General features: G+C 36.9%; 1 protein-coding gene across 1 annotated transcript in view; it reads left to right on the top strand.

The window, feature by feature from the left end:
* The window catches only part of DNAH14 (dynein axonemal heavy chain 14), a gene marked incomplete at both ends in the record, with an annotated part of 395,029 nt that overhangs the window by 96,858 nt on the left and 284,216 nt on the right, over positions 1-13,955 (top strand). Inside the window, 2 exons of the mRNA XM_080698700.1 lie at positions 9,560-9,681; positions 12,090-12,261. Of these exons, the coding sequence (XP_080554826.1) occupies positions 9,560-9,681; positions 12,090-12,261 (294 nt within the window). The remainder of the gene's footprint in view (positions 1-9,559; positions 9,682-12,089; positions 12,262-13,955) is intronic.

The raw sequence follows: 13,955 nt of genomic DNA, 5'->3' as shown, positions 1-13,955 counted from the left end.
GAAGGCTGGTTCAACATCCAAAAATCAATCCCTATAATTCATCATATAAACAGAACCAAAGACAAAAATCACACAACCATTTGATAGAGCATTTGATAAAATCAAACATCCATTTGTGCTAAAAGCACTGCAGAAAATAGGAATAGAAGGAACATATCTCAATATCATAAAGGCAATCTACAATAGGTCCACAACCAACACCATATTAAATGGGGAAAAATTTGCGAATTTCCCCTAAAAGCAGGAACAGGACAATGGTGTCCATTATTACCACTTTTCTTCAATATAGTACTTGAGACTCTAGCCAGAGCAAGAAGGCAAGAAAAGGAAATCAAAGAGTACAAATAGGAAAAGAACAACTAGAACTTTCACTATTTGCAGATGACATGATACTATACTTAGAATACCCAACAAACTAAAAAAAAAAAAAAGGCTTATAGAATTGATCAACACATTCAACAAAGTGTCTGGATACAAACTCAATCTTAAAAAATCAGAAGCTTTTCTGTACACCAACCATAAATCCACTGAAAAAGAAAATCAGAAAAAAATTCCACTCAGAATTTCCCACAAAAATATACAATAAAATACTTAGGAATAAACTTAACCAACAAGGCAAAAGACCTTTACAAAGAACATTATAAAATACTGAAAAAAGAAGTCAAAGATCTTAGAAGATGGACAGATTTTCCATGTTCATGGATAAGCAGATTAAATATCAAAATGGCCATACTTCCAAAGGTGATCTACAGATTTAATGCAACATCCATTAAATTACCCAGATAAATTTTCAAAGACATAGAAAAATCAGTCATTAAATTCACTTGGAACAACAAAAAAAACAGAATAGCCAAAATAATTCTCAGCAACAAAACCATGCAGGAGAAATAACAATACCTGACTTTATACTACAAAGCCATAGTAATAAAAAAAAACAACAACATGGTACTGGCACAAAAACAGATACATATACCAGTGGAGCAGAAGAGAAGACTCAGAAACAAATCCACATACCTACAACCAATTGATTTTTGACAAAGAGGCCACAAATATACACTGCAAAAAAGATAGCCTGTTTAACAAATGGTGCTGGCAAAACTGGTTAATATGCAAAAAATGGAAATAAATCCTACTTTCTCACCCTGCACAAGAGTTAATTCAAGATGGATCAAAGACTTGAAAATTAGACCAGAAACCTTAAGCCTCCTTGAAGAGGGCATAGGTCCAACAATGCAGCACATAGCAAAACCTTTCTCAACAAGACCCCAAAGGCTCAGGAAAATAGAAGGCAAATCAAAGGTATGAAACTGAAGAGCTTCTGTACATTAAAGGAAACTCTCAAGAACCTCAAACAAGATTCAACTTGCAAACTATTCCTCTGATAGAGAAATAACATCTAGAATATACAGAAAACTCAAGAAACTCCGCACTAAGGAAACAAATTACCCAAAATGGCAAGTGAATTAAATAGACACTAAATGAAGGAATAAATTAAAATGGCAAATAAATGCTCAACATTCAGAGAGATGCAAATCAAAACTACCCTGAGATTTCACCTAACTCCAACTAAAATGGCAATCATTCAAAATATAAACAACAATAAATTCTGGTGAGGATATGGAGAAGTGGGAACTCTAAAACATTGTTGGTGGGATTGCAAATTAGTGCAACCACTTTGTAAAACAGTATGGAGGATCCTCAGAAGAATTGGAACAAATCTACCATTAGATCCAGCAATACAACTTCTAGGTATCTACTAAAAGAAAAGAAACCAAACTACCAAACTAATGTATGCATATCTATGTTCATAGCTGCACAATTCACCATTGCCAAACTATGGAACCAGCCAAGATGTCCATCAACAGATGAATGGATTGCAAAACTGTTGGATATATACACAATGGAATTTTACTCAGCCATAAAGAAGAACAAAATTATGTCATTTACAATGAAATGGATGGAACTGAAGGACATTATGCTAAGTGAGGTTAATCAGTCACAAAAAAATAAGAAATCAGATTATCTCCCTAATATACAAAAGCTAGGGAGAAATGGTTCATAGTACGAACTCTAAATGAAGAAGGAGATTATATAGATGAGCAAGTAAGGTGACTTAAGGGGCTGGGAGGGGGTAGAGGGAAATTCTCCAATGCACATTATGTACTTTAACAAACACATCAAAGTCAATCACTAAACCAAGCATGAGAAGGAGGGAGGAGGAGGGTATGGGGCAGGAATTAGGTAAGGGCTAATTGAGTGATGTGTGCATGTATGTCTCCACCATCTTGTATCCCATTAAGATGTATGATTATAATGCACCAATAAAAATTTTAAAAAGTAGACCAGATTGTGGACTACAAAGAAAGTAGAAGCAGACTCAAAAATTTTATATCATAATGGAATGAAAGTAGAAATCGACAACAGGAGGACCAAAAGATATTACATAAGTACCTGCAGATAGAATGATACACCTTTGTTTTTTTGTTTGTTTGTGTGTTTTAATTTTTTATTGAACATAAATGGTATACATTTAAACTATACTTGGTGCTCTCTCCCCCCCGCCCCTGTTTTCCCTTCCCCCCTCCCACCAATGATTGTCCAGGGTAACCATGCCATATTCACAATTTTACACATATGTAGACCCTCATTAATCAAGTTCAGTCTTCTTCCTCCCATATCTTTCCATTCAAGCTTTGCTGGTATTTCCCCTCCATTACCTGGAGTACCACAGATATCCTCTACGTTCCCTAGTTTGGGCATATTAGAGGGAACATATGAACCTTCTCCTTCTGTGTTTGGCTAATTTCACTTAACATAATGCTCTCCAGGACTTTCCATCTTCTTGCAAATGGTATTATTTTGTTCTTCTTTATGGCTGAGTAGAATTCTATTGTGATGTTCAGAGGGTTTGTTTTACAAATGTGGTTTCACCCACGTTTGGGGCATAAATATTTACTATCATTATATCTTCTTGGTGTATTGTTCCTTTTAATAAAATGAAGTGCCCTGATTTGTCTCTTCTGATGTGTTTTAGTTTAAAGTCTTTCGTTGGATATCAGGGTTGCTACCCCTGCTCTTTTTTGGTCACCAATAGCATGGTATATCTTTTTCCATCCTTTCACTTTCAGTCTGTGAATGTCTTTGGCTGTAAGGTGAGTTTCTTGCAGACAGCATATATTTGGATTATGTTTCTTAATCCACATTGCCAGTCTATGTCTTTTGATTGGTGTGTTAAGTCCTTTGACGTTAAGAGATATTATTGAAATATGATTTTTGTTTTCTGCCATTTTGTGTTCTGTCTACTCTTGGGTCGTTTGGTCTTTATTCTTTACTTAAATGGCCCACTTATTAACTTCCTCTCTTCTCTGGTTCTGAAGTCTGCTTCTTTTTTCTTCTTTATGGTTTATTTCTTTAAGAATTTTCTCTAGTGTAGGCTTTGAATTCATGAATTTTTTAAGATTCTGTTTATCCTGAAACACTTTTGTTTCCCCATTGATTTTGAATAGTAGTTTTGCTGGATAGATTAGTTTTGGTTGGAAGTTGTTTTCTCCCAGGGTCTGAACCACATCGTACCAGTCTCTCCTAGCATTCATGACCTGGGTTGTATAGTCTGGGGTGATTCTTATTGTTTTGCCTCTATATGTCACCCGTCCTTTTGTTCTCACTGCTTTTAGGATTTCTTCCTTGGTCTCTATATTGGTCATTTTGGTTATTATGTGGCGTGGAGTGGTCTTTCTTTGGTCCTGTCTCAATGGAGTTCTGTATGCCTCCTGGACATGAAGATCTAAGTCTCTTTCCATGTTTGGAAAATTCTCTGAGATTATTTCTTTGAAGAGATTACATATGCCCTTGGTCTGTACCTCTCTCCCTATTATTTGTAAGTTAGGACGCTTCATATTATCCCATATTTGTTGGATGTTTAGGTTTTGTTGCTGTAAAGATTTCTGTATATCACTGACCATGTTTTCGGTTTTGGATGTACTGTCTTCTAACAGTGATATTCTATTTTCCATTTCATCTAATCTTCCAGAATTTCCTTCAATTGCTGTCTTCATTTTACTTATTGCCTCTTTCATTTCATTCCAGACCTCTTTCTGATCCTTTCTTAGTGTTTCTAACTTGTCTTTCATCTCCTCTAGACTTGTTTTAAATCCTTTCATCATACTGTAAATCAGGATTCTGAACTCCCCTTCTTGCATTTCTTGTAGGTCAGTGTTCGTGATTTCTGTTGTCTCTTCATTATTCCTGTTTCTCGTATTTATAGCATTCTCTGTTCTGTTTTTCTGATTTCTACCCATTGTTTGTGAGTACTATGTTTAGTCCAATCTTAGTATTAGGAGTTTAGCGGTATTGGCTGGTCAGCAGAGCTTTTCCAATGTTGAGGGTTGGGTGATGGGGGAGGAGCTGGGGTGATGGGTAAAGGAGTCGGATTAGGTAGAGGATATGTTTAGGTTGAGAAAGACTTTAAGTATGATAAGGTAATATCTTGCTGAGAATGAGAGAGAGTTAATTAGTAGGACTCTTGTAGTTAGTAGAGTAAGTGTGGAGATATGAAATACTTTGAGTATTAAACAAGGAGGTATATTATGGGGAAGAGTTTTGGGGGAAAAGAGTAGATAGGTTAGTGTGGGGAAGTTTGTAAGAGGGGTGAGGAAAGGAGCAAACAAATATAAATGAAATATCAACACAAGATACCAAGACTATTATGTAATCAAAGAAAGAAAAAAAACCAAAAAAGGAAAAAGAAAAAAAGAAAAGAAAGAGGAAGAAAGAGGGAAAAAGGACAAGAATAAAATAAAAGGAACTAGCAGCTGAGTGAAACCAGAAAACAAAGCAAACTATCAAATATATATAAAAAACAACAAGTAAAAGTAAAAGAAGGATGGGGGAAAAACACAACAGCAACAACCATAACAAAACAAAAGCAATATAAAAAAACAAAGCACAACAAAACATAAACAACAAAAGAAAAAAAACAGTTCTACCTATTTACGAATATGGGGTCAGGTCCATATAATATTTGAATGTCTGATTGCTGTGGTAGTTTTCAGAATATAGACCAATGTCTCTTAATTTTCTTTGTACTCTATTTTCCTCTTCTTAAGTCACTCTCTGGGTGTTTGGAAACCTTTCTTTCCTTTGACTGCTTTGGGTTTAGGTGTCAGGATGTTTGGTGTCACTGTTAATAAATTCTGTACAATTCCCAGGTTCTGTGTATTTCCAACTTGTAGTCAGTGCCTCTGCACTCACCAGCCTAGACTCAGTCCTGTGCTTCCCTACAGCAGGGGTGGAGGATGTCCAAAGTAGACTTGGAACCACCCTCTGAGGCCCTGTGCAGATATTGCATCTCAGTGAATTTTCCTGTGCCTCTGGAAATTCTAACTGGGCTAGCCAGTGTGATCCCAAGATGTACCCTTGGCAAAGGATTGCTGGTCCCTGGACACACACACTTACTGCCAGAGCACTGTCAGTTCCCAAAGTGCAGGCTGGGTGCACTGCTATTACTGGACCCTGGTGTGAGTGGGTGCAGATGCCTAGTTCCTGGTCTTAGGCACCACTAGGGTGCACTGGGCTGTGCTCTAGACTAGAACTGAGTCTCCAGCTGCCAGGAAGGCGGAGACTCCCAGCAGTGGGCCAGGGATGCTGGGTAGGTGCACAGGGGTCCAGGGGCGCAGTGTCCAGCAATGGTCTGTGGGTCCAGCGGTGCATACAAGCTGGGGGCCCGAGGGAATCTCATGGGTGCACAGAGCTTTCGCGCCTGGGAAGCAAGCCGGCTGGTAGGGTAAGTGCCGGGCTCCAGCGGGGTGCGGGGACTAGGCACACAGGGTGAGCGCCGAGTTTAGGGGTGGGGGTGGCGCAGGTAGAGACAACTAGCTGGGGTCCTGGGGCGCAGACAGGGTGCATGAGGACAGTGCTGGGATATGGGGCATGGGACAGATGCCCAGGGCCAGTGCTGGACCTGGGGCACACGCTAGGACCCGCAGCTTCCCTGGATGCACTTAGGTACCTGGCTTCCTTGATCCAGGCATCTGCCGAACTCTCTGTGCAGCTGTGGTCCCAAGCGCACAGGAGTCTTGCGTGGGTGCAGCTCGCTGCTTAAGACGAGGCTCTATGACCGTTTTCAGTCTTGGGTTATTTTGCCACCGTGGTATCAGTCAGGACTAAGGACTAGGGAGTGCATTTTGGGCCGACTGCCCCCGGCGGCCCGGTTGTATCTGCAATAGGTCTGATGCCCTTTCTTTGTTTTTACTCCTCCTCCTCCTCCTCCTCCTCCTCCTCCTCCTCCTCCTCCTCCTCTTCTTCTTCTTCTTCTTCTTCTTCTTCTTCTTCTTCTTCTTCTTCTTCTTCTTCTTTTTCTTCTTCTTCTTTCTTCTTTCTTCTTTCTTTCTTCTTCTTCTTTTTTCCCCAGTGGATTTCGAGTTCAGGGTTTCCGCCGAGGCATCTGGATCTGTTTTGGTTCCTGGGATGTATTTATTTTGTTAAGACACTGCCTTCTAAGTAGTTGAACTTTATTTGTTTCAGCTACTGAGAAGTGCTGTGTCCCTCAGTCGGCATTTTGCTACCAAATGATACACCTTTGAATGAGAACTGCATCATAGAAGAAATAAGTAAAAAATAAAAAATAAAAAAAATCTAGAATTAAACAAAAATAGATGCACAACCCCAAAATCTATGGTACACTGTGAAGGCAGTTTTAAGCGGAAAAATCTATGGTATTAAGTGCCCACATAAGAAAAATAGGAAGCCAGGCATGGTGGCACATGCTTATAATCCCAGTTCATTGGTGGCAGAGATTGGAGAATCACAGGTTTACAGCCAGCCTTGGGAACTTAGTGAGGACCTCCACAACTTATTGAGACACTCTTTCAAAATAAAAAATAAAATACAACTGGAGGTGTAGGTCAGTGGTAGAATACCCCTGGGTTCAATCTCAAGGGCAGAAGAAAAGAGGAAAGGAAAAGGAAGAAAGAAAAGGAAAGAAAGAGAGAGAGAGAGAGAGAAAGAGAAAGAAAGGAAGAGAGAAAAAGGCAGGCCTATGCCATCCACCTATGCATCCATGTCCTTGGGGAATTTTTAGCCTTTTTCTATCTCTATCTGCTAGAAGTTATTATGTTGAAATTTTGTTTTCAAAGTATGGAGGCTTTGGGCTATAACTCTTTTGTGTACTTGGTAATTAATATAGGGTTCTTTTAACTTTAAACCACTGTGAGAATTTAGTGTTTCTTTGTTTTAACATTCTATTTTCAGCTGAGCTAACAGCTAGCTTTTATCTGACTGAGATCAATATTGGCTATAGCTCTTGACTGACAGCTCAGAGGCAGAGAAAAAGATTCTATTATTTTGCCTAAGTATGAAAGCTTATTCTTATTAGCAATTAATACAGCTCTTAACAATCAATACAGGCTCAGTCCCCATCAGAGATCAGTGTGGAGATTCATCTAATTATCTGATCTTCTAATCATCATCCTAATATGTGTGTGTGTTACTGGGGATTGAACCCTAGAGAGCTCTACTTCTGAGCTCTATCACCCAGCCTAATTTTATTTTTTATTTTGAGACAGTCTCAAAAAATAATAAATACCAGTAAGGATGTGGGGAAATTGGAACTCTTACACAGTGTTGTTGGAATTGCAAATTAGTACAACCACTTTGGGATCAGTATGAGGTTCCTCAAAGACTAGGAATGACCCAGTCATACCACTCCTCAATATCTTTCCAAAAGAACTAAAGTCAGAATATAAATGGCATATTTATATTTATGTTTATAGCAGCACAATTTATAATAGCCAAATTATGGAACCAACCCAAATATCTGTCAACAGATGAATGGATGAGGAAAATATGGTAAATATACAGAATTTTATGCAGCCACAAAGAACAGAATCATATAGTTTGCAGGAAAATTAATAGAACTAGATTATATTATGCTAAGTGAGATCAGCCAATCTCAGAAAGTCAAGGGTCATATATTTTCTCTCATACATGAAAGCTAGAGGGAAAATACAAAACAAAATGGACTTCAGATAAATGAAGAGGAGAGAAAGCAGCACAATAGTGGAAAGGGCTGGGGGGGAGGTATGTGGGTAGGGGATAAGGAGAAATGGAGAAGGAAACAGTTCAAATAATGCTATGTTCATACATGAAATTATCACTACCCATCTCACTAGTATGTACAGGGAGGGAAATAGAGCAGAGTGGGATCCAGATATGCCAAGTGTTGTGTACAAGTATATTTATATCACACTGAACCTCAGTATTATGTATAATTATAATGCACCAAGAAAAGTATAAAAGAAAGAAAAAAGAAATGGCTAATATTAAACAAATGATCTTCCCAATTGTTGGTATGGATGTTGAGGAACAGACTTTATACACTATTGATTGAAATGTGAAATATTACAATTTTAAAAGGTTCTCAAAAATTAAAAATACTTCTGCTATAGTATTCCACTATTTTACTTCTAGGTATTTACCCAAGAAAAAGGAAATATTATCTCCAAAGACTTATGCATCAATGTCCAAATTTAAAATACTTCTACCATGATTTCTTTTACTTCATTTCTAGGTATTTACCAAAGAAAAAGGAAAGCTTATGTCCAAAGACTCATAGCAGCTTTATTTGTATAATAATATACTAGAAACAACTCAAAGGTATAATAGATAAACAGTGAACATTTTTATCACACATTAAATACATGCAGCTTACTGCACACAAACCTTTATATTTTTATTTCTGTATTAAGATATACTAGCTAGTATACCTTAACACACCTATTTAAATATAAAAGAAAAGGAAAAAAAGATAACTACCACGATGCATATCATTGAATTCCACATGGTTCCCCCTGAAGAGCCAGTTAGGAGATGGGCCAGTCTGCTGGCTTTTAAATAAGAAATTTAGTATTAATTAATTATAACCATTTCTCAGTATTTTAACAAACATATTAATTGGAAAAATACATATAATAGAATTTTCTGAAATTATTAAAAGAATAAAGAAATCCTGTAATTACAGACATAAACCCTCTCTAGAAAACATTACTAGATTTTAAGTGCTACAGAATACTGTATAAGACAATTGGATTTGTGTAAATTATTAATTAAATGGACATGTATGTATATGGAAAAAGGCTTAAAGGGACTTAAATAATATGCACACCAAACTTTCTGTTGTATTTCTTCTGTGATGAGAAATAAGTAAGTGTTAAGTGGGAAACTTTCATTTTCATTTCCCTCTTTCTATATCTATATCTATATCTATATCTATATCTATCTATCTGTGTGTGTATGTGTGTGTGTTTTACTAAACACTCAAGTTTTTTTTTACAAAAGTTTTATCACATATATGAGAAAAAAATTGGATGAACAGTACATCTTAAAATTCCCTGAAAACTAAATATACTTAGATTAACATTCATTTATGTGGCCTTTTAATGTTTTTCTGTATGTTAATAATTGGTAATCATCTTTGAACTCAGTTTCTATTTTGTGATTCTTATAGAGTGGTTCCATCTATTTAGACTTATATGCATGTGTATGTTTCTTTTTATTACTGTAGGATCTTGTAACTGAGTGGGATCAAAACATAAATCTCTTCTCTCGTACCCTTGAGGAATGGATGTATTGTCAAAGAAATTGGCTTAATCTTGAACCAATATTTTATTCAATAGAAATACAAAGGTAACAAAATTAAAACATACCATATGCAGGCAAAAATGCATGGTGGGGCTTTTTTTTTTTTTTTTTTTTTTTTGCAGGTCTGGGGATGGAACCCAGGGGCATTTGACCTCTGAGCTACACCCCTTGTCCTAATTTTTTATTCTTTATTTTGAAACAGGATCTCACTAAGTTGCAGAGGGCCTCACTAAGTAGCTGAGGCTGTCCATGGACCGTGATCCTCCTGTCTCAGCATTTATGTAATTTTTAAGAAGTTATTTCTTCAATAAGCAAACTATCCTAACTGTAGACATAGGAGTATACCCTGTTGAATCATTATTATCTTTTCAAAAAGAGTACAAGCATCAGCTTTATTTTTAAAAGCCTTATTTCTCAATTGTTGATATAAAGATGTAAGAATCTGGGAAAAAGTGTTAGATACATCAATATAATTCTTAAGCAACAGTGCTATATGTCTATGTAGTTCTGGTATATTAGTGTGGTTTTGACATGCATAGTGAACATATGTGTAGTAGCATTCAGACACTAATGAGAATTTCTTGCTTGGATTCAGGTGGAAAAATAGAGACCCTTTTCAATCATTAAATATTCCACCTTCTTTCAGTCATAGCATTCAAATTAAATGGCGTGTGTGTGTGTGTGTGTGTGTGTGTGTGTGTGTGTGTGTTAATAGGGATTGAACTAGGGGACATTCTACTTTTGAACTATACCCCCGGCCCTAATTTTTACTCTTTATTTTGAGACATGGTCTCATTAAGTTGTGGAAGGCCTCATTAGCTGAGGCTGGCTGTGAACCTGTGATCCTCCTGTCTCAGCCTCCTAAGTACTAGGATTACAAGCAAGAGCCACCACACCCAGTGGCTTCTAACTTTTTAAGGTGATTGGTCTAGGCATAATTTAAACACTTGTCAGTAAGTAATTTAAACAACTGTAAGTAGTCTAGGAGCGATTGTGAAACAATGTAGGAAACTGTGGAGTGTGCATTTGAAGGGCATAATGGAGTGATGAAAGACTTCTAGCATCAGGTTCAGAACTTTGAATTTATTTGTGAGGCCAAAGGAAGCCAGTGGAGGTTTTCAAAACGGAATTTTTCTGATGTAAGTATTGCTTTATGGGTGGGTAACAATGTTGATTTTTGTTTGACATATACAGTTTTTGTCATCTTGGGATTCTTATATTAACCTATAATCATTCTGAAAGTCTTTAGAGGTGAAACCACATTCTAAAGAATACATACTTTATCAGTGCAACAACTTTGAACCCTAAATTCAACTTTAAGACTATGTTTTACTAAATATTTTTTACTAATAAAGAATAAAGCTGGGCACGGTCATGCACACTTGTAATCCCAGCATTCGGGAGGCTGAGACCAGAGGATCGCGGTTCGCGGACAGCCTCAGCTACTTAGTGAGGCCCTCCACAACTTAGTGAGACCCTGTTTCAAAATAAAGAATAAAAAACAGGGCAGGGGGTGTAGCTTGGAGGTCAAATGCCTCTGGGTTCCATCCCCAAACCTGAAAAAAAAAAAAAAAAGAATAAGACTCCTAGGTAAGGGAATTCAAAATATCATGAAGTTGTTCTTTTACAAAATTGTGAAATTTCTAAGGTTGAAAACAAGGTTTTTATTTAAAAGATGCTGAAATTGCCTATACAATAGGTCTAAAGGCTTTTTTTTTTAAGTGGGTCAGTCATAGACTTCCCTTTAACTAATGAAGAAAGATGATGGCCCTAGATCCAATGGGGGAAATGAGAAAAAGAAAAGAAGGAACAAGAGACTTATTGAAGGGGATAATTCTATAAAGGCATTTATGAAAGTAAAGAATGTGAGGCCCAGTTCAGTGGCACACACCTGTAATACCAGTGACTAGAGAAATTGATGCAGGAGAATTGCAAAATTGAAGCCAGCCTTGGCAATTCAGAGAGAAGCAAAGAGAGAAGGAAGAAGAATCTGGGGTCTGAATATTCCCTTCAAGGACACATTCCCAGTGACGTAACTTCCTCCCACTAGGTCCTGCCTCTAAAGACTAGACAATCTCCCACACTGCCACACTAGGGTCCAAACCTTCACCACATAGGCTTTGGGGAATATTCAAACTATTGCACCTGTGTTTCAGTATATTTCTTAGGACATGTATCACTTTTTCTTACTTTGTGTATAACTTGTGTGGATCTATTTTCCACTATATACTAAGTATAGTCTAGTTAAATGACAATTTTATGTCTAATTCATTCTGATTTTTCTTATCACATATATTGCTGTACATAGTAGACACAAAATATCTTTAATAAGTGATTGATGAAGTAAAATAAAACAGAGCAAAATGGTTTTATGAACTCAACAATATTCAGTGGCAAATGCATTTAATTATAACACCTTCAAAATAAAATTACATCTCATTTTATTTCTAAAGGCAGCTACCAGCAGAAACAAAACTTTTCTCTCAGGTGCTTTATTTGTGGAAAGAAATAATGGCGAAAGTGCAAAACAAACTGGATGCCTTGCGAATAACCACCTCTGCAGGAGTCCTTGAAGTTCTGCAAAATTGCAATATACATCTTGAACATATAAAGAAAAGTCTTGAGGTAAGACTATAACTGTCTTAAATGGAAACTCATTTTCCTCTGCAAAACTTATGTGAAACTCTGCAGAAACTAATTCCAATGCAAAGTTTCTTTAGCTGCCAACATTTTTTTTAGCTCTCATTATCTATAGTGTTAATGAAAACACTATCAAAATTAAAAATGAAGGCTCAGTCTAACGTATCGTCAGGTAAATACCCAACTTTTCAGTGCCAAGATCCCTTATTATAAGTTAGAAATAATGATAGTGCTCCCCTGAGGGACTCTGTACTAAACGAGATGATACATTGGAAGCACAAAATACTTAATGAAGGTTACTTATTTTATTACTACTATTATTAAGTCGGTAAGTTCAGAAAAAATTAAAATAGAGCATTTTATGAGCTTGTAAATTAAATTACTGATTCCAAATATTTTTATATTGCCATATTAAATTATCAGGCAGACATATCCTTAAATACTGGGTTTTAATATTTGAGATTCACAGTTTACATATTCACTTACCTTCTTAACCTAGGATTTTTGTTTAAGCATTCATTGCTTTCTCTTGTTGAACACAAGTCACAGTGGTATAATGATCACTGCAGAATCCTTATAGGCAGTCACAGCCCATGGAACATTCTTCTGCCCAGGTGATCCCTCTTCTGTGCAAATCTATGCTCTGGGCAGGCATAAGGAGCTGCCTGCAGAGTAACATGGTTAGTAGAAGCCATTGCCTTTACTAGGTAGTCATTGCAATAAGCCTTCCAATTATTTTAGCACATCTTTGAATTATTCCTAAAGATCATTTTTAATTTATTCATCTAACAGTTGCTTTATACCAGGTAGTACTGTTAAGTACTTCAACTGCAATGATAAAAGATGTATTCCCTACTATCCCAGTACTCAAAATTTGTTATATTCATACACTAATGAGAATTTCTTGCTTTGAGCCAGGTGAAGGAATAGAGCCTTGTCAACCATTAAAAATTCTACCTTCTCCTTTCAGTCATAGCATTCAAATTAAGTGGCTTCTAGCTTTTTTTATTTATTTATTTATTTATTTATTTATTTTTTGGTGGTACTGGGGTTCCTGGAAGCCCTTCTACCTCCGGACTATACTCCCAGACCTATTTTTACATTTTTATTTGGAAACAGGGTCTCCTAAGCCAGAGCACGAGGCTGGCTTCGAACCTGCGCGCGATCCTCCTGTCTCTGCCTTCCAAGCGCAGGGATTACAAGCGTGCGCCACCACGCCCGGCGGCTTCTAACTTTTGTGTGTGTGTTTGTGTGTGTGTGGTAATGGGGATTGAACCCAGGAGCATTCTACCTCCAAGCTACACTCCCAGCCCTATTTTTTTTAATTCTTTATTTTGAAAAAGAATTGGGGCAAGGGGGAAGTAATAAGATATTGTAATACTATGATAGGTTTGCTAGTGTGACCATATTAAAGGAGAGAAATTAACTCAGTTAACTGATCTGGGTCTTTTAAAAGTGTAGATATTAGTTAGCTAAGACTCAGAACAGAATTAAGTGAATAGGAAGAGCCTCCTAATGAAAATGAAAAAATACAAAGATGTGAAATTGTGAGCAAGTATGCAAGATGGTGCAGATAGAACATAGATTGCAAATGGGAAAGTGGTGGTGAAAGGCAAGATTCTCTAGGGAGTTGAGATCATCACAAGCTTTGACTATTATAAGGAGCCATTGAAGAATTT

The sequence above is a fragment of the Muscardinus avellanarius genome, assembly GCF_963383645.1.
Source record: "Muscardinus avellanarius genome assembly, chromosome: 7".
Lineage (NCBI taxonomy): Eukaryota > Metazoa > Chordata > Mammalia > Rodentia > Gliridae > Muscardinus > Muscardinus avellanarius.
The sequence above is the reverse complement of the archived record's forward strand: the minus strand, read 5'-3'. Positions and strand labels throughout refer to the sequence as shown.